We start from the raw sequence: 27,785 nt of genomic DNA on the forward strand, positions 1-27,785 counted from the left end.
GAAACATAAATTGATGAACCTTATTAAACTTGCAGCTGATTTTTTTGTCAGATAGTCTAATAAAAGGTACCTCACTAGTATTTCAGAGAAAGGGCTACCAACCCAACAATCAGTTAAATTTCCTTATGTAACTGTGGTCTTATTGATTATAACAAATTAGCTGCCTTCATTAGGATTTGTCCTAGATCTAGGATAGTCAGAAAAATAAATATAAATTTTGTGACTTACAGTAGTTATCAAATTAACTTGTTCTGCTGGCCATGATGGAATAACTCATATCAGATGATTATTCCCATTATAAATAACCATAACACTGGAGAAAGTACAAAGCAACTATTTTCAGGCCCTGGACTATAGGTTGCACAAAATTGTGATCCCTGAGAGATGGGAAATTCAGAAAATGAGTTCTACATTTGCCCTGGCTAACTGCTTGGGGACAATTTCCTGACCATGATACAGGATGGTGGGGGCAAGGCATACTGGTTTTACTGAGATGAGGAGGCAAAAAAGACTTTGGGGATGGTGAAGCAGATGACATTGGTAGTGCAGGTCTCAGAAAGGAGGCAGCTGTGCAAAGTGGGGAAAGCCCACCTCAGCTGAAGTTGAGCTTTGCTTATGCAGGGCAAATATGCAATGATTACCAGAAAACAGCTGCTTGAGAGAAGAATGGAAATACTAGAAGTTTAGCAGGGCTGGTGAGTGTAGGCATTCCGGCCCAATCAGAATAAACAAACCTCATTAACACCTCAATCATTCAGCTGAGAAACTAGAGAGGCCATGCCATAAAATAAGGACCACATCCTATAGTAAGATCTTCTCTAGATACACTGTAATTGGAACTAAAATAAGGACGTTAAAAATATCTGCATGGGTCAAAGAACTTGGAGTTTGAGTCCTGTGAGTTAGAGGGGCCTGGTAAACACTTTGACCTTTCAAAGATCTAACCTAACAAAGAATAAAATGAAGCCTGTACAAGTTCAAAACATTCATCCAGTAATTAAACTGACTACAGGTATAAAAAGCACTTTCAGACGAACATAAGAGAATTTAGAATCATGCCACAAAAAATGTCCAGCATAAAAAACTTTAAAATTACTAGACATGCAGAAAAACAGGAAGTCTGTTAAGAAAAAAATGCAGTCACACAAATAGATCCTGAGATGGTCCAGAGGTTTCAGCACATAGACTTTACAGAAGCTAGTATAAACATACTAAAGAAAAATACATGCATCACAAAGAAACAAATGGGGGTGGAAATCTCAGTGGAAATTATTTTAAAAAGAAACAAGTGGGAATTCTAGAACTAAAAACGTAATAAATAAAAATTTAAAATTTGCTAGATGGGCTTAAAAGATTGAAGATGGCAAAAGGAAGGTTCAGTGAACCTGAAGACAGGTCAATAGAAACTAATCTGTCAAACAGAAAAACATACTGAAGATTGGATAGAGTTTCAGGAACAATATCAAATGGTCTAACATATGTGTAAGTGGAGACTCAAAAGAAGAAATTGAGAAAGAATTAAATTTTAAAATTGAGAATTATCCAAAATGAGAAGAAACTGAGAATTATTTAAAGATATGACAGCTAAAGTTCCTAAATTTAATGAAAAACATTGGTTAACAGATTAGAGAATCTCAGTAAACCTCAAACTGGATTAATACCTAACAACAATAAATGATTTAGACACATCAATGTCAAACTACTGAGAAGCAAAGACAAAGCAAATTTTCAAGAGCGACACACACACACCCCTATCTACCCATTCTCAACTATATCAAAACAAACAAACGTGACCTTCCCTGGGGAAACATGAATAACCTGTCTTTGTTTTCAAGTTCAAAAGGCTAAAGTCAGCTATATCTGGCAGCTGCTCCATGCACTGCCTTTTCTGCATAAGGGATTTAAGCTGCTCAGTGGGTCAGATTTTAAACTGTAAGAGAAGCCATTATCACCTAGTGAGACCAGACTGCTATAGTTTTCCAGCACCATCTCCCAGTACAGGTCCTTGAGTAGGACTCCACAACCTTCATACCTCTTAGATGAAATCCACAGCCAAAACCTTGAATACCATGAAAACCCATTATGCCAAACACAGCTCTGCTCACTCTGTTGACACATGTGCCCATGTTGAAAACAAGGGAGCAAGAGGGCTGCTTGGGGAAGATAAGTAAAATATCTAGATCCTGCTTTTGACTGTAACTCTGGAGTTTGGATTCCAGGACCATTAACCCTGTTTACTATTCAATCAGCATCATTTGTTGAGATCCTAGTCTGGCTACTATGGGGTTTACAAATGAAAACACAATTCCTAACCTTGAGGTGCTTTAAATTTAACAGACAACATATTAAAACAAAACATAAGTATAGAATCATTATCTTTCTGAGATTTAGGAATTTGGAGATTCTTTAATCTAGCTGCTTATATTCAATTTAAGGATCTGAGCCTCTGATTGGGTTAAAGCTCTGTTACCCAGTCTGGTCTGAGGACAAGCAGTACCAGCATCATCTGGAAGCTTACTAGAAATGTTGATGCTTGGGCTCCATCAGGCATGCTGATTCAGAATTTGCTGCTTACAAGATCCCAAGTGACATGTTTTTGAGAGCACTGTGTTAAATGATCTACTGAGGTATATGGTTCAGAAATAGTGACAACTAACCAATAACTAAACTTCTGATTTTCCAAAACAAGATCTCTCTTCTACATTATTACACAATATATTCCCTTCTTAAGAAGAAAGCAGCTCTGTTATGAATAATGGATGCCCAGGCTCCACTGCAAACTCATTTATTGGGGTGGTGTTCAGGCACTGTATTTTGAAAAGCTCCCAAGTACAGCCAGGGTTAGCAGAGTCTCAAGTCTCAAGAAGTCACTATAGGATAGTGATCAGGGAAGGTTTCATGAAACAGAACTGGGTATTTGGTCTTGAAGGACAGGATGGATTCAGAGGAGCTAAGGGTATTCCAGATGAGGTATGGCATGGAGTGGTGGGAAGTGCCAGGAGAAAAAGAGGACATGGCAGCAAGGACTGTCTCAGAAAGCAGGCAATCCAGATTTCTAGACAGAAATTCCTAATTATTAAATGCTGAGGTCTTTCAAGGATGAAACAGGAGGCAGGCTGGACACACCAAGTATCTGTATGACAGAGGTGGACATCCCGATGGCATCCTTGTCTATACGCAAATCAGCTGGATGCAAGACCATGTGCTACCGAAAATCTCACTTTGGTCATGACAGTCCGCCCAGTGGCTCAGACCCTGAGATTCTGTCCACACTTCCCACACTCTTCCTTACTCGTCTGTGTTCTTCCAACTTGTCATCTTGCCTAATTCCTCAGGCAGCACATCCTGTAAGTCTTCATTTCCAGGCTTAAGAGATGTCAGCCATTTGTGTCTTTATTGTACAGCCAGCACAAGTGAACACTTGACCACGGGCGTCCCTGCATTGTTGTTCTGAACCTTTATGTGTATTAACAACTAATTTCTTGGTGATGACTGACTCATGAGTGAGGCAGAGAATGATGTTGAGGGACGAATCCAATTAACACTGGACATGTCTCCGGAGCCAGGACTGAACTGCATTCACAATAAATCATGTAGCCTCGGGATACGAGAAGGGAATGGATTCATCCTCTGAGAACTAAAAAAGAATTTTAGGAAATTCTCATCTCCCTGGTCCTTCAGATCTTGGTCATTTCCTTGGTCTTCCCAGAGAATGACTAAGTTTCAGAAAGCCTATCTGAGGAAGGTGAAGAGCAGTGAGAGGGTGCACGCGTGGAAAAGCCCTCTCAAGAGTGAAGTGGGCCTTCCCCTCGAGCTCTCCAGATGGGGCATCCCAGATGGCACCAGCGCAGTCCTGTTCTCAACCAGGATCCCGGACAAAGACCTAGAGATTTAAGCGGACGGCAGGCCAAGCTCTGGCCTAAGAATGAGGCTTCTGTTTCCCAGGAGATGAGAGTTTGCCCATAACTTCGTAGATTTCAAAAAGAAGAAAAAGGTCTCAGGGCACCGGAAAAGGTGTATTTGGGTTGAGGGCGTGGGCTCAGAATCGGGTCTACCTCGAACCGGATGTGAGACTTCGGAAAAACTGCTCCGCCTTTCCAAGGCTTTAAATGGAGCTAAAGTGTACACGAGATGACGTTCACCCGGTACTTAAGAATATGGGGCGTGACTTTCCAAGCGGGCGGCTGGAGCCAGGGAGACCAGAGAACGCTGCAACACGAACCAGCACCTGAAGAAGCTCGGTCACCCAGCTGTACACCACGACCAACCCCAGAAGCCGAAAACAGATGCGCCCCGAAACCTCATTTCCGCGCGCCAAGGGGCGGGGCCGGCACCGGGTGCGGAAGTCGCTCCAGGGGTCACTGGGAAGTGTAGTTTTCCAGCAGAGGCGCTCAGAGGGAGGGTCACAGTAGGGCCAGGCACTTTTCTTGGGAGTTTCTACGTGTTTTATGCACGTGGTTAAGAAAAAAGAGGGAGAATTCAGGTGCCACAGCGGCCATTCTCCAGTGACCGGAGCGTGTTACTCAGAAACGGATCCGTCAGAGGCCAATGGGAGCTGCCGGCCGTCAGGGCGCGCCTGGTGGCGCCGAGCATCCTGGGAGGTGTGGTCCGGGCGCGGTGCCGAGGATTCGGGGTAGTGTAGTCCTGGCGCCCCGCTGGAGAAGCTCCCCAGCTGGTGGCTGGAGCGACCCCTTGTTCTTTGGTGGCGCTGGTGAGTGAGGCTCCCGCGGGACCCTTGCCGCAGCCGTACCCTTTTCTGCCCGGAAAGGAATGTCCCGAAAGGCTGGACTATGGGCTGAATTTGGGGACCGTGCGGGTGGCGCGGGGGTGGTGATTGTGGTGGGAACGCGCTGGCGTGGCGCAGGCCGTTCTCTCCCAGATGTCTTATTTTGGGGGTGTGGGCGTGCATCTCCGGGGGAGTTGGGTGAAGCCCATCCGAGAAACTGGATGGTGATGGGTGGGGGATCGGGCTATCTCTCCTAGGGTTCTCGTGGGTGGGGACTGGTTCGACTTTGGCTGAAATCGGGAAAGGGGGTCTCTCGCTCATGCCATAAGTCCCCGGTTTTGGGGGAGTTGAATAAATAAGCTTTTAACGGAGCTGGTATTTCCCAGGTGGCGGAGCGGGGACCATCCCTGGGGCCATGTGTCCCCCAGGCTTTGGTCGGTTGAGGGCTAGTCTCTTGGGGCCCCACTGTTCTTCGGCTTTGCTGGAGTGGAATGAGGAGCGGTCTGGTTTGACCAAACAAGCCAGGGTTAGACTGGATCTGGGGTGACCATTTTGCCGCGATCTTAGGGTTTCACTTGGGTTGGTCGCCCCCGGATTCAGGCCTTGGAGGAGGAAGTCTGGCTGGGACCCACAGGACAGGTTTTTTCCAAAGGTCCCAGGGACCGTCACTGATCGCAAGAATTACGGATTCCCAGGCCCCTGGTGTGGTCAGGCTTTGGGATTTTACATTCCATTTAAGTTTTTATTGCGGAGAAATTTCGAACAGCCAGAAGTAGATAGAACTGTATAGACCAGATCTCCATCACGCAGATTCAACACTTAACACCTTATGACCAATCTTGATTCATCTCAGAACGGACACAGAGAATCCTTGCAACCCACAGAGTTCACCGTCACCGCCCTTACTGTGTAAGAGCAGGGTCTCCACAGCCACATTTCCTCTGGGCTCTGTCACTTTATAGCTGTGTCACCTTGGGCAAGAGGCTGACTTCACTGTATCTTAATTTTCTCGATTTAACCTAAAGAGGATAATAGCATCTATCTCATTGGGTTGTTGATAGAATGAGGTGAAACTCCTACAGTGGCTGTAACAGTCTCTGGCTTATACTAAGACCTCAGTGAATATTACCTTTCTTTAATAACAGGCACAGAGGTCACCGCATGCTCAGCATCAATAGCATGTTAGGGCAGGTTGTACTTTCAGCCTGTATCCCAGCTGTGTTTCCAGGAAGCTGCCCACAATTCTTTTCTCCTTTTCTTCTGTGGCAGGTTCATTCCTGATGCCGCTAAGGAAGAGGAGGCGCTGCCCTACTGGAGTTTGAGGATTTCCCTTGATTTTCTTGATCGCTTTTTGTTCTTGTTCTGCCTCCCTGTGGCTCCTGTCTGCCCAGAGAGGACTGCCTGCTGGGGAAAGGGGGTACTCCTGAGCTCTTGTGAGCCCAGCTTCAGGTGGGTGCCACTTACCTTTTGCATTTCGAACTATGAGTGGGTTTCCTTTGCCTAGCTTTGACATCTGTGTTCTAGAGTGTCCCATCCAGGGATCAGGGCCCCAGCTGGTTCCTTCAGGAAACTAGGCTTGTTTTAACAGTGATCATTTTCACAGGGAATATTTTTCAGAGCTGATGCTCTCATTCATTACACCTGTATTCTTCCCCTACATTCCTTCTTTCAGTATTTGTTCAGACTGCTCATTCCCAGGGCTTGTCAGATGCTGTGAAGTTGTCAACATTCCGTTCTTCTGTCTTCCAATACTCTCACTTACTCTTTTCCCTGCTAGAGTGTTGGCAGCAAATCCCAGTTATATCATTTCACCTGAGAATACTTCAGGAGGCATCTCTAACACATAAGGACTTCTTTTTTTTTTAACATAACCACAATTTCATTGTTATACAGTTACATTGTTACAGTTTATTTTGTTATACCCAACAAAATTAATAACTTATTGATATCATTTAATATCTAGCTCATATTAAGTTTTCCCCCATTGTTAAAAAAAAAAAAAATCTTTTTTTCCACCAGTCAGAACAGCCCTGGTCAGTGGCAGGAGAGGGAAAAGTATCTGGAAACAGCATCCCAGTTTTCCCTATCTCTGCCTCATTTCTCCTCCTACTTCTGATCTTGCTGATCTGTACTGACAGCTTTATAACTTGATATAAGCTAAGCTATACCTCTGAGTTTTCCTTGCATCCTCGTTTCCAAACTTACTTCCCATTAGAAGTTGTATCCTCCTGGACGGGCACGGTGGCTCATACCTGTAATCCCAGCACTTTGGGAGGCCAGGGCAGGCAGATCACCTGAGGTCAGGAGTTCGAGACCAGCCTGGCCAACATGGTGAAACTCCAGCTCTACGAAAAGTACAAAAATTAGCCAGGCGCGGTGGCGCACACCAGTAATCCCAGCTATTCAGGAGGCTGAGGCAGGAGAATCTGTCGCCTGGACAACAGAGCAAGACTCCATCTCAAAACAAAATTTAAAAAGTTGTATCCTCCCATTCCACCTGTGCATTCTTCTCGATTCCTTTTCTTTCCCTTTGTCTCCATTTCTGCCCTGCCCTAGCTTCCTGTCTCTTCTTCACCTTCTTGCCTTGTCTTTCCTCCCATGTAGAGCTGAACTCCTTGAAAGAATTATCTATGTTTATTGTCTCCATTGCTATCCTTCTGTTATCTTTTGAATATTCTAGTAAGGCTTTTTCAAGTGACATCAACAAATATTGTTGTCAGGGTTACCAGTGTTCTCCCTGTCACAATCAGGCCACCATCAGTTCTCAGCAACATTTGATGTAGTTGTTTACATCCTCCTCCTTAATATAACCTTTCATACAGTTGCTCTTGGCACTAGGTCTTCCTGGTTTTCCTCCAAACTCATAGGCTGCTCCTCCTCTGTCTCCTTTGCTGGCTCTTCCTTCTCTCCCAAATTTCCACTGTGGAAAAGGCCCTGCTTCAGTTCTTAGACCTCCTGTCTTCTTCAGCTATACTCTCTCCTTGGTTCTCCCATTCATTCTCAAAGCTTTAAATGCTATCTGTTTGAGGCTCAGCCTAGAGCTCTGCCTGCAACTCCATATCCTGGTCCCCTACCGTCTCCTTCACATTTCCACTTGGATTTTTTTTTTTTTTTGGTGAGACAGGAGTCTCACTCTATCGCCCAGGCTGGAGTGCAGTGGTGCAGTCTCGGCTCACTGCAACCTCCGCTGCCCGGCTTCAAGTAGTTCTCATGCCTCAGCCTCCTGAGTATCTGGGACTACAGGTGTGCGCCACCCCACCTGGATATCTTACGGGCATCCCAAACCTAATGTGTGCAACAAGAAACTCTGATCACCTTCCCTGAACACGTTCCACCCCGGTGGTATATAGACCATTCTTTCAAGAGTTTATCTTGGAGCAGGGGCATTTCAGCTCCTTCCTTCAGATTGCTTGGAGTCATCAAGGAGTCATCCTTGATCCTTTCTTGCTCTTACACCCTCATCCACACTACGGAAATCTGGACTCTGACCATTTCCATGCCCTGCTGCTTCCATCATGGTCCAGGCCACCGTCTCATCTGGATGATCATAGCCTTTGAGTGGTCTCTTTGTTTCTGCCTGTGTCCTGCTAAGGTACATTAATCAGTAGAGCAACTAGAAGGATATTTTAAATGTAAATCGAATCGTGTCATGTGTTTGCTCAAAACCTTCCAATGGCTTCTCATCCTAACCAAAGTCAAAACCAGTATCTTACAAAGCTAGGTCTGATCTCCGCACATTTACTCTTAGACTTCATCTGCACCACACTATTTCAGTCACGCCACACCAGCCACAGTGAACTGTCCATCCCTTGACCATGCCAGCCTGACTCTTCCTTGCATCAGGGTCTTTGCACTGGCTGTTCTCTTGCCCTAGATGTTCTTTTCAAAGTTGTTCCCTTGGCTCTTCACATCCTTGAGATTTTTACCCAGTCACCTCAGAGATGCCTTCCCAAATCACCCTATATAAAATTCTAAAATTTCACCCCACTTCTGTGACTATCCTTTCCCCTTCCCTGCTTTATTTCTCTTCATGCCATTCATCACTTTCTGATACATCGTGTATTTTATTTATTCGTGTAATTGGTCCATCTTCCTCCTCTAGACGTTCATGTCAGTGAGGGTGTTTTTGCCTTGTTCACTTCTATATCCCCAGGATTTAAAAAGTGCCTATCACACAGTAGGAGCTTAATAAATACTTGCCAAATGAAAGAATAATCCAACCTGTATATATAAAGCTAATTCTGGGAGTATTGGATGAGGCAGACTAGGATGTTGGGAAATGGTCTACAGAGACTGTTAGGAGGCTTTTGCCATTGTCCTAGTGCTCCAGCTGGTGAAGGGGTGGGGAGGAATTGAGAGAGTTGGCAGAGGTGGAATCAATTAGCCTTGATAATTGGTTTGATATGGAAGGTAGGAAGTAGTCATGGGACTGAGTAAGCGCCATGGATGACAGGAAGGTGCTTCTGTTATTAGGTAGGCTGAAAGAGAGAAGGGTTCTGGTTATTGACTGCTATACAACAAACCACTCTAAAACTGAGTGGCTTAGGAGAGCAACTATGTTTTAATCTCTCACAGTTCTTTGGGTTTACCCGAAGCGGATGTGATCAGCTGAGATGTAAGTGATGCATCTTGCTATGGCTGCCGTCATTTGGGGACTCATTTGGGTTGGAACATGCAAGATGATTCCATCACATATTTGACATATTTTCATAGGTTTCATCACATATTTTCATGGGTTGGCTGGAAGGCTGGGGTCAGCTGGGACAGCAGGCCTCCCTCTCTCCAGGTAGTGTAAGAGCTTCCAGCAGGGCTGAACTTGTTACATGGTATGTTAGAGCTCCCAAGAGTGAAAGCTGTCTGGCCTTCTTAGGACTTAAGCCTGTAACTGGCACAGTGTCACTTGTGTCAAATGTATTGGTTAAAGCAGGAACAAGGCCAACGTGAAAGAGCTCCCAGTGTTTAAAGCTGGAATAATTATAACAGCAATATTAGCAGTGATAATATTGTATTATAACCCATAGGATAAGATATAAATCCATATTGATATAAATAAATAAATGAATACAAACAAATGGGGAGAGAGAATAGCTCTGACAGAAGAATTCTAATTAATGGATTTAGAATGAAAGGGGGAAAAAGAACATTGTCATTTGGTAAACAGCACAGTAATAACTATTGCAGATAGGTTCCACAGATATATGCTAAAATTAGTGGCTAACAGTTTGAAGAGAAATAGGATATTTGTATAATCTCAAAGTATCTCTCTCAAGATATTTATTAATTATAAAGGGAAATGTAGTGACTTTACAATGGAGAAGCTCAGAAGACACCTCCTTAACCAAGTGATCAAGGTTAACATCGCCAGTAAAAGGACATAACAATATCTTGAACTCATTGATATGCTGAAGGACACAGCATCACATCTGAGGTATTCTAACCAGAAATGAAAACCTCGTTCTAATCATGAAGAAACATCGGACAAACCAAAACTGAGGGATACTCTTCAAAAGCGCCAAGTTTGTGAAAGACGAGAAAAGACAGAGGATCTGTCACAGATTGGAGGAGGTTAAAGATCCATGACAACTAAAGGCAAAGTGAAAACCTCAGTTAGATCCTGGACCAGAAAAAGTACATTCATGGAAAAACTGGCAAAATATTATTAAGGTCTGTAGTTTATAGTATTGCATCAATGTTAATTTCCTGCTTTTGATGATTGTACTATGGTTTTCTAAGATGTTAACATTAGAGAAAACTGGGTGGAGCGCATGGGAATTGATATTTGTGCAACTTCCTTGTAAGTCTAAAATTAATACAAAATAAAAAGTTTTAAAAATCCATCAACTCTATATTCTTGAGTTTTTGGTTTGTTTTTTGAAGAAGAGGTGTTGAGTTTTGGTAAAGAGTATCTTACCATGTAGAGAGACAATCGTAACTTCTCCTTACATCTGTTATTATGATGTATTATAATAATAGATCCCCTAAAATTAAACCAGTCTTGCAATCCTGGGTAAATTTTTCTTTGCCATGGTGAAATATTTTGTTATTGCGATGTTGGAGTCTTTTTGCTAATATTTTAATTAGAATTTTGCTTCAATATTTGTAAGTGATAATTAGTCTGTAATTTTTCTGTTTTTGAACTGTCATCAAGTTAAGGTCCTCATGGTATCCTTGCTTTATAAAATGAATGAGGACTTTTCCCTTTAGTTTTCAGTGCTTTGGGACAGTATTTGGAGCATAAGGACTACCTGGTTTGAAGGTTTGATAGAATTTCCTTGTGACCATCTGGAGTTAATTTTGGGAGTTATTCACTTCATCTAGGTCTACACATTTATTTTTATAGAGGTCTGCAAAGTAGTCTTACATGACTTTTAAGAAGATGTTTTTTGGTGACTTTCCCTTAGTTGTTTCTTATTTTGAGATCTTGTTGGGAGGTTCTAACAGGGGAGCACAGCTATTCGTATACCCTTGACCAAAGATTGGTCCTCCTCTATGAGGGATGGGCGTCGTCCTTGACCAAGTGTGCAGCTTCCGGAGGGATGCACATGGAGCAGTGAGGGAGGAAGGGGACATACACCTAGCCAGCCAGATCAGCTGAATCAACCCTGGTGATCAATGTGGTGACAGATGTCACAGCCAGATCGCCCTCACAGCCATGTTACTTCTTATTTTGAATATTTATGCTTTCTCCCTTTCAGTTAGCTAGTGTTTGTCTACTCTTTTTGACAAAGTAGGACTTGGCTCATTAGATCTACTGCTTTCTGTTCATTAATGTATGCTTTCATCTTTGTTATTTGTGCTTTCTTTTGGGTTACTTTATTTTATTAGCTTTTTGAGCTTGGAATTTAATTTATTCTTTTTTTTTTTTTTGAGGTAAGGTCCCACTTTGTCACCTAGACTGGAGTGCAGTGATGCTATCAGGCTTGCTGCAGCCTCAACCTCCCAGGTTCAAGTGATCCTCCCTCCTAGGTCTCCTGAGTAGCTGGGACCACAGGGGTGTGTGTATGCACCATGTCTGGCTATGTTTTTGAATTTTTTGTAGAGATGAGGTCTCACCATGTTGCCCAGGCTAGATTCTTTTCTTTCCTTTCTATTTGTAAAAGTATTTAAGGCTATAGTTTCCCTTACCTCACTGTTTTAAATAAATCCTGTATATATGTAGTGTTTTTTATTACATTATTTTTAAGCAATTCTATAATTTCATTTTGTGTATTCCTTTTAATTCCCACCTATTGCCTATGATATGATCAGCAACCTTTTTCTGCTTTCTTCTTCCCCTGTGTCTTCTATTTGAGTGGCATTTCTACCTTATCAGGACACTGCCCTATACCATTAGCATATGTTTTCTTCCTCTCTCTTCTCCCCTTTTCATGCTAAGTTTACAATTATGTATATTAAATGCTTCTCATCAGTCTTTTTGCTAAGTTTCCCGTCATGTCTTGCTTTGAATGATGATTTTTGGCCAGACCTTTTTTTTGGTGGTAAGTACACATAACATAAAATTTACCATTTTAACATGTTCAAGTCAATGTCATGAAGTACATTCATATTGCTGTACAACCATCACCACTATCTATCTCCAGAAATATTTTCATCTTCCCAAACTGAAACTCCATACCCGTTAAACAATAACTCCCCATTCTCCCTTTCCCCAACCACCTCTCCTGAACCACAATTTGACTGTTCTGGTTACCTCATATAAATGGAATCTTACTGTCCTTTTACTTCTGGTTTATTTCACTTAGCATAATGTCTTCTAGGTTCATGTTGTAGCATGTGTCAATTTCCTTGCATTTTAAGTCTGAATAATATTCCATTGTATGTACATATCACTTTGTTATTCATTCATCCATTGGTGGACACTTGAGTTGCTTACACCATTTGGCTATTGTGAACAATGCTGGTATAAACATGAGCATACAAGTATCTGTTCCAGTCCTTGCCTTCAGTTATTTTGCGTATATAGCCAGAAGTGGAATTGGATGAATCCCATAATAATTGTATTTTAAATGTTTTGAGAAACCACCATACTGGTTTGTGGGTATACCATATTTTACATTCCCACCAGCAGTGAGCAGTGGTTGAATGATAATTTCAAAAACTCTGGTAGAACTCATATTTTTTGCTTAGAGTCACTTTGGATTCCTGTTGTTGTTCTTTAAAGTCTAATAGTTTTTCTAGTGTCTTTGAGTTGGTGGTTATGAGTCAACTTTTCCCTCATATCCCTTAGGCCCTTTCATATTTAGATTCAGGTAATCTATTTTAAAAATGTTTTCTTACATTATACTTTTAAATATTTCCATTGTTTCGGTATCTAGGAACAAATTATATGAATATTACTTCTTTGTCTGGTTTCCTATCCAGCTTCTTTCTGATCCTTTTTACTTCTTATTTCACTTCATTCTCTTGTTTTCTGGCTATTACTAAGTGCTCATTATGTTTTCATTTCAATCTATTCCTCCTTGAGTGTCTTATAAGTTCGTCTTCATTTCTCATATAATATTGTCTTTTTCTTTGGTTTCTTTCAAAAGTTTGTTGAAATCTTTTTGTTTCTTTACTTTTTTTGTCCATTTCTATTCTTAGTTTTTGAATTTTTAATTCATGATGATATCTCATATCCCAAAATGTTTGTTTGAAGATATTTAATTTAGTTTAATGTTACGGTTTTGTTTATTTTTTTTCTGTCTCATTTTTTTTTTTTGGTGGAATTTTCTTTAGCTGAATTGTTTAGATTCTTATTTTCATTTTTTTAATAGACTACAACTGTTTGCATGTCTGCATTTCTGTAAACAGAACTGTCAGATTCTAGTGTTCTTGAGATTTCCCTAGTTCAGGAAAATGCTTCTGCCAGTGTAGCAAGGTACAGTTTCTTTACTGGATTGCAGGGGATGGAGAGGTGGTGCGTCCTTTGGGGTTTTGTTATTGTTGTTTTGTTTTTCTCTTTTGTTTTGCAAGACCCTGGATTACCCTCTATTGCTTGTTTTTCTTTTCCTTTGCTCTTTCCAAGCAGTATCTTTTCTTTGCTTTATACGTTCCCCATTATGCCACTGCTCCCCCAGTTGTGGGGTTAAAGAGCAGGCCCTGCTTCACTCATGAGGACAGCATTTCCACCTGACACCCTCTCATTTCTGTTTTCCTTACCCAGATCTACCTTCTGAGATATCATCCTTCTTTAGGGAGACAAGGAAAAAAGGCCACAGGGTCCCGGAGAGCCAGGGGAATGGTGAGTGTTTCCTGTCTCCATTACTGGCTGTAACAGGACGGACACATTCCCTTCTCTTACCCTGACTGCCTTATTGGTGCCTAGTAGAGTTCAGCTCCAATTCCACTTACTGGCTTCCCTGCCTCAGCATCGCTTTCTGCACAACCCATGACACAGTTATTCACCCAGTAGTTAACTGAACAACACACAATTCTACAGTTTGAGATAGAGTCTGCATTTCTTTGTTCAGCTTCAAAAGTTCTACTGCCTGAGAGTAACATCACAGTAATGGAATGGAAAGTGCATACGATTATACTGGCAGAATCTGTCAGGTATACCTATTTTGGAACTCCGGAGTCTAGTTGAAGGCCTCTAGTTCCCAGATGGAAGGAAGCATAGAGGGTAAGTCACAGCTAATTTTAGCTCTTAGTATAGTAGCAGCTACCTATCATCCACCCTGCCAGCCCTATGGCAGGTAGCTATCCTGTATTCCTGGATCAGCTTCTACATGGCTTGTGGGAGACATGGTGGACAATAAGGACCCTTTACTCCAAATATTGAGGATGTGTGTTCTAATTGTTAATTGCTGTTTCTGATCACAGAGGTGGTCCACTTAAATCCCCTGAAAGCTACTTCAGCCAATTGCAACCCCCACTGGCTAAAGTGGCTTTCAGGGGATTTAAGGAGCTAGAGTCTATTTTCCCCCACTTAAGTTCTCTTTTTCCCCTTTGAGAGCCAAATATTTGAGGACTAGTATATTGAAAAGCAACTGCATATGGGGGAATGTAGAAGGTATACCCATGGAAAGGCATGGGCTCAGGAAAGACCTGAGAAGACCTTAAGCTTACACCTCAGACTAATTCCTAGCATAGGGACACCCTACATCAATATTAAAAAAAAAATGAAAATACAAACAGAAGGGAGACTCTGACTTACAGAGTTGCTGTGTTATAAGATTTAAATGTCTAGTTTTTGACAAAAATCATAAGGCATACAAAGAATGAGGAAAATGTGACCCATTCAAAGGGGAAAAAAATGAATAAACTGAAAACATCCCTGACAAAGGCCAGATAGTGGACTTACTAAAAAAAGACTTTAAAACAGCCATCTTAAAGAGTTAAAGGAAGATGTGGAGAAAGTCAAGAAAATAATGTAAGAATAAACTGGAAATATCAATAAACAGACAGAAAACATAAAAATAAACCAAAAATAAATTTTGGAGCTAAAAAGTAGAACTAAAAATAAAAGTTCATTAGAGGGATTCAGAAATGGATTTGAGCAGACAGAAGAATCAGCAAACCAGGAGATAGGACAATTATCAAGTCTAAGGGACACAGACAAAAAGATTAAAGAAAAGTAAACAGAGCCTGAGGGAACTATGGGATACTATCAAGTGGATCAACTATGCCTTATGGGATTCCCAGAAGGAGAAGAGGAAAAGGGGACAGAGAGATTGCTTGAAGAAATAATGGCGGAGAACTTCCCTAGTCTGATGAAAGACTTGAATATAAACATCCAAGCAGCTCAATGAACTACAAGTGGGAAAGCCTCAAAAAGACTCATACTGAGAAACAATGTAATCAAAGCACCAAAAGCCAAAGGTGACAGAGGGATTTTTGAAAGCAGCAAGAGAAAAGCAATGCTACATACAAGGGATCCTCAATAAGATTATTAGCAAATTTCTTATGAAAAACCTCTCGGGCCAGAAGGCAGTGGGTTGATATATTCAAAGTGCTAAAAGAAAACAAACAAACAAAAAAGCCTGCCAACCAAGAATTCTATATCTGGCAAAACTGCCCTTCATTACTGAGGCAGAAATTAAGACATTCTCAGATAAGTTGGTGGAGATTACAACACTAGACCTACCCTACAAGAAATATTAACAAGAGTCTTTCAGGTTGAAATAAAAGGATATTAGACAGTTACATGAAGCCATATGAAAAAATTAAGTTCTCCATTAAAAATTAATACACAGGTAGTAATATAAACTTGTATTACTGTAACTGTGCTTTGTAACTTCACTTTTTGTTCTCTATGTGAGACTTAGGAGACTACTGCATTTAAAAATAATAATAATCTATGTTTTTGACTACACAGTGCATAAAGATATAATTTTGTGACATCAGTAATGAGTTGGAGATGGAGCTGTATAGGAACACAGTTTTTATATGCTATTGAAGTTAAGCTGATAAGTTCAAATTTGAGTTTTTAAAGTTTAGGACGTTAAATGTAATCCCCTTGGTTACCACAAAGAAAATAGCTGTAGGATGTAGAGAAATGCAAATGAGATGGGAATTTAAAAGTTGCGTTAAAAAAATCAACAAAGGAAAAGAAAAGGACAGTAATACAGGAAATGAAGAATAAAAGACTGTAAGACATGTAGAAAACAAAAAGCAAAATAGCAGAAATCAGTCCCTCCTTATGAGTAATTATTTTATGTATAAATGCTTTAAACTCTAAAACAATTTGGCATAGTGGATTTAAAAAAAATGATCTAACTGTATGCTGTCTACAAGAGACTCACTTTATATCCAAAGGCACAAATAGTTTCAAAGTAAAAGAATGGAAAAAGATGTTTCATGCAAATAGTAACCAAAGAGAGTAGGAGTGGCTACATTAATACCAGAAAAAATAGACTTTAAATTGAAAAAGGTTACAAGAGATAAGGAAGACATTAATACAAAAGATTTAATACAGCAAGAAGATATAAAAATTATACACATACACCTCATAACAGACCCATAAAATATATAAAGAAAAATGGACAGCATTATAGGGAGAAGTAGAGTTTTATAATAATAATTGGAGATTTCAGTACCCCACTCTAAATAATGGATAGAACAATAAGAAAGACAAAAAGTAAAGAAATAGAAGATTTGAACAAGGCGTAAATCAAATAGATATAATAGACATTTTCCAAACATTGTACCCAACAAAAATAGAATGCACGTTTTTCTCAAGTACACATGGGACATTTTGCAGGATAGACTACATGTTAGGCCACAAATTAAGACTGATATCATAAAAAGTATCTTCTACCACAACAAGGTGGAGCTTGAAACGAATAACTGAAAGAAAATTTAAAAATTCACAAACGTGAAAATTAAAGAACATACTCTTAAACCAGTAGGTAGAGGAAGAAACTATAAGGGAAATTAGACCTTACTTAGAGTCAAGTGAAAACAAAAACATAACACATGAAAACTTATGAGATGAAGTAAAGTGCTAGGAGGGAAATTTTTAGCTGAAATACATTAGAAAGCAAAATCTCCAAAGAACAACCTAATCTTACAACTTAGGGAACTAGAAAAAGAAGAACAAACTAAACCTAAAGCTAGCAGAAGGAAGGAAATAATAAACACTAGAGCAGAGTCAAATAAAATAGCAAATAGAAGGATAATAGCAGAAAGCAACAAAACTTAAAGTTGGTTCTTCGAAAAGATTAAATGAATTGACAAACCTTTAGCTTTATTGACTAAGAAGATAAGAAAACTCAAATTACTAAAATCAGAAATGAAAGTGAGGACATTACTATTGTTTCTACAGAAGTAAAAAGGATTGTACAAGAGTACTATGAATTGTGTGCCAACAAATCGATGACCTCGATGAAATGGACAAATTATTAGAATGCAATACCTATCAAGACTGAACCATGAGGAAATCAAAATTTTGAATAAGTGTATAATTAGGAGATTGAATCAGTAATCAAAACCATCCTGACAAAGAATCAGGGCCTCTTGGACCTGATGATTTTGCTGGTGAATTCTGCCAAACGTTTAGAGAACTAACACTAGTTCTTCTCAAAGTTCTCCAAAAATACTGAAGAGGAGGGAACACTGCCTGACTCATTCTGTGAGGCCAGCATTACTCTGATACCAAAACCAGACAAAGACACTACAAGAAAATTACATCATTTATGAACATTGTTGCAAAAAAATTCAACAAAATACTAGCAAACTGAATTCAACAGCATTTGAAAAGAATTATACACCATGACCAAGTGGAGTTTATTCCTGAAATGCAGGATTATTCAACATACAGAAATCAATGGGTGTATGGCTGGGCACGGTGGCTCACGCCTGTAATCCCAGCACTTTGGGGGACCGAGGTGGGTGGATCACCTGAGGTCAGGAGTTCGAGACCAGCCTGGCCAACATGGTGAAACCACATCCCTACTAAAAATACAAAAAAATTAGCCAGGAATGGTGGCACGTGCCTGTAATCCTAGCTACTCAGGAGGCTGAGGCAGGAGAATTGCTTGAACCCAGGAAGCAGAGGTTGCAGTGAACTGACATTGTGCCACTACACTCCAGCCTAGGCAACAAGAGCAAAAACTCTGTCCCCCCCCGAAAAAAAATCAATGCATATAAAATATCACATTAACAGATGAAACAAAAAAAAAACCCACATGATCATCTCAATGCAGAAAAGTATTTGACAGAATTTAGCACCCTTTTATGGAAAATAACTAGAAATAGAAGGAAACCACTATATAATAAGGCCATATACGAAAATCTCACAGCTAACATACTCTATGGTGAAAGACTGAAGGCTCCAACATCAACAATAAGGCAGTAATGCCCACTTTTGCCACTTATAGCCAACAGAGTATTGCAAGTGTTAGCCAGAGAAAATAAGGAAGAAAAAGAAACAAATGCCATCTGAATGGGAAAAATGAAGTTATCTCAGTGTCAGGTGGTATGATCTTAAATGTGGAAGACCCTAAAGACTAAACACACACAAACCTATTAGAACTAATATATGAAGTCAACACACAGAAATCAGTTGCATATCTATGCACTAACAGTGAACAATCCTAACAGAAAATGAGGAAAACAGTTTCATTTAAAATAGCATCAAAAAGAATAAAATGCTTAGGAATTAACCAAGGAGATGAAAGACATACACTGAAAACTACAAAATACTGCTGTAAGAAAGAAGATGTAAATAAATGGAAAGACATCACATGTTTGTAGACTGGAAAACTTTTTTTTTTTTTTTTTTGAGACGGAGTTTGGTCTTTTGCCCAGGCTGGAGTGCAGTGGCACGATCGTGGCTCACTGCAACCTCCATCCCCCAGGTTCAAGCGATTATCCTGCCTCAGCCTCCCGAGTAGCTGGGATTATAGGCGCTGCCACCACACCTGGCTAATTTTTGTATTTTTAGTAGAAACAGGGTTTCACCACGTTGGCCAGGCTGGTCTTGAACTCCTGACCTCAGGTGATCCACCTGCCTTGGCCTCCCAAAGTGCTGGGGTTACAGGTGTGAGCCACTGCGCCCAGCCGTTAAAATGTTAAAATAATAATACTAGTCAAACCAATCTACAGAGTCAATGTATCCCCTATAAAAATAACAATTTTTTTCTAAAGAAATAGAAAAATTCATCTTAAACTTGATATGGAATCTCAGCTGACACTGAATACCTAAAACAATCATGAAAAAGAACGAAGTTGGAGGATTTACAGTTCCTGATTTCAGAATTTACTACAAAGCAACAGTAACCCAAACTGTGGTACTGCCATAAAAACAGACTTATAGACTAACAGAACAGAATAGAGAGCCCAGAAATAAACCCTTGCATATATGGTCAAATGATTTTTGACAAGAGTGCCAAGACCATTCAATATGAAAAAGACTATACTCTACAAACACTGTTGGGCAAACTGTATATTTATATGCTAAAGAATGAAGTTGAACCCTTACCTAACAGCATATATGCAAATTAACTGAAAATGGATCGAATACCTAAACATAAATGTGAAAACTATAAAAGTTGTAGATGAAAACATAGGCGAACATCTTTATAACATTGGATTTGGTGGTGATTTCTTGGAAATGATACCAAAACATGGGCACTAAAAGAAAAGAATAGCGAACTTGGACTTCATCAAAATTTAAAACTTTCATTCATCAAAGGAAGGGAATATATTTGCAAGTCACATATCTGACAAGGGATTAATATTTAGAATATATAAACTCCTACAGCTTAACAACAATAAAAGAACACTCCAGCTTAAAAATGGACAAAGGATTTGAATAGTCATTTCTGCAAAGATATACATGTGGCTAATAAGCACCTGAAAAGATGTTCACTATCACTCACATTAAGAAAATACAAATGAAGACCACAATGAGATACCACCTTATACCCATTTGTATGGCTATTACTTAAAAAAAAAACAACCTCAAAAGTAGAAGGCAGTAAGTGTTGCCAACGATGTGGAGAAAATAGAACCCTTGTGCGTTGCTGGTGGGAATGCAAAATGGTGCAGCTGCTGTGGAAAACAGTACGGTGGTTCCTATAGAACTGCTGTTTGATCCAGTAATTCCACTTTTGAGTGTATGCCCAAAAGAACTGAAGGGACTCCAACAAATATTTATACAACCATGTGCATGGAAGAATAGCCAGAAGCTAGAAACAAACCAAATGTCTATTAACAGATGCATAAACAAAATGTAGTATATACACACAATGGAGTATTATTTAGCCTTAACAAGGAAGTAAATTCTGAGTACATGCTTCTACATGGCTAAATCTTGAAGACATGCTAAGTGAAATAAGTCAGACACAAAAGGACATATATGATTCCACTTATTGTAGCCACATAGAATAACCACATACATAATGGAGACAGAAAGCAAAATGGTCACTGCCAGGATCTAGGGGGAGGAAAGAATGGGAAGTTATTGTTTAATAGTTGGTGTTTCAGTGTGAGGTGATGAAAAAGTTCTGGATTCTACCAGTAGGTGGCTTTTATTCCTCCTAGGGAGCCCTCCCTGCCTACATTTTGGCTTTGTCTTCCTTTGCTCATAATGTCCTTGTCCCTGCTCCCCACATGCCTCATCTGTAGTTCCTAGCACTTTCTTCTTCCCTTGATTCCAACCCATTCTCCAAGACTAAGTTGCCAGACCCTGTCTTAGAAAACCCTTTCTAATCTCTATTCCAGTTTGTCCTCCATTTGGAAATAGTGCTAAGAAAATTAAAAGAATAAAACTGGGCAGGGGCATGAGAATAGGGTGCAAAGATGAATTTTTGGACTGTGGCCAAGAAGCTCCATGGTGAGCACTCACAGTCTGTGTCTGGAAGTTTAATGAACTGTTCTCTACATTTCACAGGTAAGAAAACTGGGATACTAGTTGGTGACGGAGGTGGGTCTGAAACCCAGGCACCATGATTCCAGTACTTCACTACTCTCTGCTTGTGACCATCAGGCCCGAGAAAGCCAAGCCGTAGGATTTTGAGGAATTACTGAGTTAGAGTGGATTATTTGATCTTTTAAATTCTTTAAACTCAGAAAATCTGTTGTCCTTTATTATTGCTTACATTTTATATGTTGCTTGCTCTTCTGTCTGCCTAGATTTAAAGTTCCCAAAATGTAGGGACTCCACTTCGTGCACATATACCCTGTGTGGCCCCCCAGGACCTTGACTATATGGGTTCACAAATGCCACTGGCTGGATAGACACAGGGATTTAAAAGTCTTGGAACACATGGCACCAGGGTCACTGTCAAAGGCAGGGATCTTGATATCTCACCTGCCTCCCCCAGGGCAGCCTTCTGCCTGCCCCTCACCCAGCCACGGGCAAGGCTGGCTTCTGAGTGAGCAGGGCTCGGTTTTGTGTTACAGGCACACATGGCATTCAGGGATGTGGCTGTGGATTTCACCCAGGATGAGTGGAGGCTGCTGAGCCCTGCTCAAAGGACTCTGTACAGAGAGGTGATGCTGGAGAACTACAGCAACCTGGTCTCACTGGGTAAGCCTGATATCTGTGAGGATTCCCATTCGTATTGCTGGGAATTTTAGGCTATGCTTAAAGCAGCCATCTTGCTTTATTACTTGACCTTTGGGTTGGACTAAAAAGCAACGCCATTTTATTCCTGTTTTCCCGGGTAGGGTCTGATTTTGCAGAGTCGAAAATGAGTAGATTTTGTTGTATGTGTACATATGTGTATTGTGTGTGCTACTCTGCATTTCTAGCCCTTTTTTCTCAGACTGGGGTTCTCATCCTATGTTAACTTGTTTTAAATGAGAGGGGGTGTTCATCTGCCCAGCATGAAATAGAATCAGTGTACTCTCTTTTTTTTTTTTTTTTTTTTTTTTTGAGACAGAGTCTTGCTCTGTCGCCCAGGCTGGAGTGCAGTGGCCGGATCTCAGCTCACTGCAAACTCCGCCTCCCGAGTTCACGCCATTCTCCTGCCTCAGCCTCCCGAGTAGCTGGGACTACAGGCGCCCGCCACCTCGCCCGGCTAGTTTTTTGTATTTTTTTAGTAGAGATGGGGTTTCACCGTGTTAGCCAGGATGGTCTCGATCTCCTGACCTCGTGATCCACCCGTCTCGGCCTCCCAAAGTGCTGGGATTACAGGCTTGAGCCACCGCGTCCAGCCCAGTGTACTCTCATCGGAGTTCGCTGCCCACTCATCCCTTCCATTTCTGAGAGCCCCACCCACCCCTTCCAACTCAGGGCTTTGTATTACCTCTGAAGTTTCCTAGGCTGTTTGGCTCTGAATTCTTAAATGGGCTCTTGAGCCCATAACCTAGTTACCTTATTTTCTTTTCCTGTGAGCAGGAATTTCATTTTCTAAACCAGAACTCATCACCCAGCTGGAGCAAGGGAAAGAGACCTGGAGAGAGGAGAAAAACTGTTCACCGGCTACCTGTCCAGGTGAGTGGGAAAACACTGGGTGGATGAGACATGAGCTCAGCAGCTCAGGACTGGGGGAGAGGAGGCGTTGCTCAGGTACTGAGGAGGAAGTTGTTCCCCTGACCTCCCGGGCTGCTGTTTAGATTGCCTGACACGGCCTCCCTTCCAGATCTCCATCTTCATCCGAGTATGGATGGGGCTTTCCTGGTGTCTCTTGTCTCCTTCCTCCGCTAGGAAGCTGTTTTTCCTCCCACTGGGTTTCTCCTCTCTGGCTCACTCAGTTCTCTTTCATAGTCATGGACTTCTTTCTCTTGTTACTGTTTTTAAAAAAGATCATCAAGAATATGGAAACAACTGTGACCTAAAGAAAGAAGGCAAACCCAGTGGAAGGAAGAAATGTAAAAAACCAATAGAGAAATTGAAATGGAATTCTAAAAAGACTGTGAGCTATTCGAGAATGGCTTTTACATTTTATAATGTTATATAAATATCTATATAACATCCTTAATTTTGCCACTTAACCATCAAAGCCTGAACTATTTACTATCTTTAAGAAAAAGTTTGCTGGCTCGTGCTCTAAGGGAGTATAAGACATAGCCTTAACTTTTTATATTCTCTCAATACTTAATCTGGGTAAAATATAAAATGTAAGAGCATTGCAATTGCACAATTCCAATCACCCCCTCCTCCCAACATCCTTTGTGCTATAGTTGTCATTTGTATTATACACTCCTTATTACAATGTTAAAATGTTGGTTTTGGTTTTAAATACTCACATGGATTTGTTTTCTACCATGTATTTTTTTAATTAAGAGAAAAAATAGTCTTTAACTCATCCAGGTAATTTATCATTTTCTATTTTTTTTTTTGTTTGAAAATCTGAGTTTACCTTTCGTATTATTCCTCTTGAACCTTAAGGACTTCATTTGTCCTTAAGGACAAATGGTACAGGTGGCAATGTGTTCTCTATTGCTTCTGAAAGTGTCTTTATTTTGCCTTCGTTCTTGAAGTGTATCTTCACTAGATGTAGAATTCTACATTGGTTATTTTTTCAGCACTTTAAACATAACATTCCATTGTTCTGCCTGTCCCTGTTTCTGATGGAGAAGTCACCATGAACATAATTTACCTTTATTTCCTTGGCTACTTTTCGCCGGACTTTCGGTATTCAGCAGTTTCACAGTGATGTGACTGCCTTAAGTCCATTCTTCCTTTACATGTTTTTATCTTCCTGATTCTCTCTGTCCCCTTTTGGGACTATAGGCACATATATATTAGTCCTTTTTATATAATCCCACAGGTTATAGATCCTTTCCCTATTTTTAAATCTTTTTTTTCTCTCTGTTCTTTAGACTGGATGATTTCTGTTGGTCTGTCTTCAAGTTTACTGTCTCATTTGTCATTTCCAATATGCTAAGCTCTGGCCAGTGAATCCTTCATTTCACTTATTTTTCAGTTCTGCAATTTCCATTCACTTTTACTACACTTTTCTTTGTGGTGAGATTTCCTATCTGTTCACTAAATATAATCAAAATTTACTGTATCTTCTTTAAATCAGACACTAAGTGGATACCTTATTAAGTGAAAAAGTTACAGGACTTTGTATATTACGCAGTTGAGTTTGTTGTTAAAGAGAAGTATATGAAAGAGTATATATCCATATGTTTATGTGAACATAGAAGTCTGTTGTTACTTACCATTACTAGTGGTTACACCATACTAGTGGTTACACCATACTAGTGGTTACACCATTACTAGTGGTTACACTATACTAGTGGTTACACCATACTAGTGGTTACACCATTACTAGTGGTTACACTATACTAGTGGTTACACCATACTAGTGGTTACACCATTACTAGTGGTTACACCATACTAGTGGTTACCCCTGTGGGGACAGAATTGGGGAGAGTTGGACAAGGAGCTGCTGAGAATTTTTCATCCTACTTTGCATTATTTTTAAATGACAAAGGCATAGATAACTTTAAGAAATCATATATCTGTTTTAATTTGTAAAATTCTTTTGACAATTTTATAAATGTTTGCACAGAAGTATATATTTTCTTTTTCTGGGTAAGAAATTTTCTCCTCTTGTTTTTATTAAATTGATTAATTCTGTCTTCGAGTTGAGGGACTATAGCACATATAATATAAATTGTTGCTGTTTTTCAACTAGCTTGTATCCTTACTGTTCATCTGTTAGAAGGAGTCCTAAAACTCTCCACAGTCCTTGTAATTTATATCAACTTCTCCATTTATTTCTAAGTTTTTGTGTTATATTTTACTTTATTGTTCTATTAGGTATGTAAGGTTCAGGATATTTGTATCTTACTCATTAATGAAGTTTTTAATACTGAAATTCTCTTAGTTCCATGAGCTATTCTTTCCTTTAACTTCCTCTTTATTTCTTTTTAGTCTTAGCACCATACTTTCTTGTGCATACTTTTCTATTTTATTGTTCATCCTTTTATTTTAAAATGAAAACAATGTCATTTGGGTGTTTTGCTGTTAAGCAGCAGCATGTAGCTGGTGTTGCATTTGCTGTCAAACCAAGTGGTGTTAACTTTTAATAGGGACTTTGGCCTTTCATGTTTACTTAATAACTGATAAATTTCATGAGACTTGCTCAGGGGTTGACTGAGGCCGATGAGTAGGTGTTTTACTGCAGCGCTAGGAAAGAAGGAAGGTCAGGGCAAAGGAAGTAAAACATCTGTATTAGTCGCCTTGGGCCGCCATGACGAAATAACATGGACCAGGTGGCTTAAACAACAGAAATTCATTTAGTTATAGTTCTGGAAGCCAGCAGTTCAAGATCAAGTTGTCAGCAGGTTTGGTTGCTCTGAGGCCTCACTCCTGAACTTATAGATGGCTGCCTTCCCCCTGTGTCCTCACAGGGCCCTTTCTCTATGCTCACACATCTTGGTTGTCTCTTCCTCTTCTTAAAGGCCACCAGCCCCGTTGGATTAGGGCCCACCCTTATGACCTCATTTAACCTCAATTACCTCTTTAAAGGCCCTGTCTCCAAATACAGTCACATTAGCGGTTACAGCTTCAACATAAGAATTTGGGGGGAACACAACTCAGCCCATAACAGCATCCTTTTGAGAGCACCATAATGGTTTCATAGACTCTCCACTGAATCCATAGTTCCATAAAAGGTCAGTTGGATATATAAGTCCATTGGATCTCAGTTGTATGAAGGAGTAAAGTATGATGGTGTATAAGCTGAAAGGTCATGGATTGGAGCCCCAAATAAGGTCAGGAACCAATGTGCCCATGATGCTTGAGCAAAGTGAGTCAGAAGATAGAAGAAAAGGCTGTGTCAGTGAAGGGAATGTGCACAGGAGAGAATGTGAAGATTGTGCAGTGTCTGTGAACAGCGTTCACAGTGCAGGTGAGGTCAGTGTTGCTAAGAAGTTGGAGTCTTAGCCAGAGGCTCAGCCCTGTGGAGCACCCTGAGAGTGCTCACAGGTACTGGTGTGGAGAGGATGTGAGGCTGGTGGGTGATCAAATATTCAAGGCAATGTGTGAAACCAGGAGGCCTGTGGATGATCCTAAAAGAAGTATGGTAGGTACTGGTGTGGAAGCCACATTACAAAACAAGGACATTCATCCCACTCTGTAGTGCTGAGATATAAGAGGAAGAAGCTGTCTATCTACTTGAGGGAATCTTACAGAAATCTTCCTCTCAAGGGACAACAGAGATAGGTCTAGCCAAGGACATGGAGGGAATGTTGGACAGAGAAGGAGAGGATGTAGGGGCATTATCTGACTTGTGTGTTCATTCTAGAATTGGCAGGTGGAGGCTGGGAAAATGCTGTACACCCTGACCTTTGTACATTTACACAAATATGTGTTTTTCTCAACCTGAAAAGTATAGAATTACCGAAACATTTATATTAATAACAAGCAGCTTACCTATCATTGTCTTAAAGTGAAACCTATCTTTTTTGTGTCTTGTTTTTAATCCTTGTTTTAATTTAAAGAAAAACAGCAGCTCTCACAACGATGTTGAATACATTTAAAAAAATGCTGTACAATCCAAGAAGCAAGTCATTGTGGTTGCCCAGGAAGCTGTCTTGGAAACCCAAAATATATGTGTAATGGGAAGAAGACTGTTCTAGGTGTGAAATACATCTTAACAGTTTCATTATTCTATATTTGGGACTTGGATTTAAGACAGTCTATATCAGAATCCTCAAAATAGGCTAGTTACAAGAAAAGCATTGAATTTTCTTGGCTGTTTCATTGATCAGAATGCTAATTCAATAAATGTAACAGAATCATTTGCAACAACATGGATGAACCTGGAGGATGTTATGTTAAGTGAAATAAGCCAGTCACAGAAGACAAATACCACACAATCTTACTTATATGTGCAGTCTAAAAAGCTTGGACTCATAGAGGCAGAGAATGGAATGGTGGTTACGAGGGGATGGGAGTGGTTGGGTAAGATGTTGGTCAGAGAATTTTCACATAGAAGGAGTAAGTTCAAGAGATCTATTATATAACATGATGACCACAGTTAATAACAATATATTGTGTTCTTGAAAATCACTAAGAGTAGATTTTAGGTGTTTTCACCACAAAAAATGATAGGTATGTGAGGTGATGCATATGTTAATTAGCTCAATTTAGCCATGTCACAATGTATATATATTTCAAACTGTACACAATGAATATATACATTTTTTATTTGTCAATTTAAAAATTAATTAGTTTTTTAAAAGTAACAGGAGTTACTATAATTATGAAGAATTATATACCCTCCTGAAGTGAATAATCTTTGTTATTTAGATTGACTAAGAAGCCTGGTAAGAGGTAACACAGAAGCATAAGAATGAGAATTAAAGCCAGGAGCTGTGGCTTGCATCTGTATTCCTAGCTACTCAGGAGGCTGAGGGAGACCAAGGCAGGAGGATCACTTGAGGCCAGGAGTTCAAGACTAGCCTGGGCAATGTAGCAAGACTCTGTCTCTAAAAAATTTTTTGTGATTAGCCAGGATGAGATGGTATGTGCTTGTAGTCCCAGCTACTCAGGAAGCTGAGGAGGGAGGATTGCTTGAGCCCAGGAGTTTGGGCTGCGTGATCTATGATTGTACTACTGCATTTCAGCCTGGGCCACAGAGTGAGATCCTATCTGTAAAAAATTTAAAAAATAAAGAATGAGAAATTGAAAATCTGGTGAAGTAAAAATAGAGCTTGTATTTCTAAGTTG

At 40.2% G+C, this 27,785-nt stretch overlaps 1 protein-coding gene across 13 annotated transcripts in view; it reads left to right on the top strand.

Moving 5' to 3' along the window:
* Nucleotides 1-4,335: 4,335 nt before the first annotated feature.
* ZNF133 (zinc finger protein 133) overlaps nucleotides 4,336-27,785 on the top strand; it is a 29,057-nt gene continuing 5,607 nt past the window's right edge. The window contains exons 1-5 of one of the 13 annotated variants that reach the window (XM_011979503.1): nucleotides 4,390-4,711; nucleotides 13,869-13,946; nucleotides 20,873-21,041; nucleotides 21,554-21,680; nucleotides 22,494-22,589. In XM_011979503.1, the coding sequence (XP_011834893.1) occupies nucleotides 21,560-21,680; nucleotides 22,494-22,589 (217 nt within the window). In that variant the 5' untranslated portion in view covers nucleotides 4,390-4,711; nucleotides 13,869-13,946; nucleotides 20,873-21,041; nucleotides 21,554-21,559. Of the gene's footprint in view, nucleotides 4,712-5,995; nucleotides 6,176-13,868; nucleotides 13,947-14,231; nucleotides 14,328-20,872; nucleotides 21,042-21,533; nucleotides 21,681-22,493; nucleotides 22,590-22,900; nucleotides 22,943-26,554; nucleotides 26,693-27,785 lie in introns of those variants that run through there. The other 12 variants (XM_011979495.1, XM_011979501.1, XM_011979499.1 and 9 more) reach the window with 12 other exon arrangements.

This window comes from Mandrillus leucophaeus, unplaced genomic scaffold (assembly GCF_000951045.1).
Source record: "Mandrillus leucophaeus isolate KB7577 unplaced genomic scaffold, Mleu.le_1.0 Scaffold202, whole genome shotgun sequence".
In the NCBI taxonomy this organism is placed as follows: Eukaryota; Metazoa; Chordata; class Mammalia; order Primates; family Cercopithecidae; genus Mandrillus; species Mandrillus leucophaeus.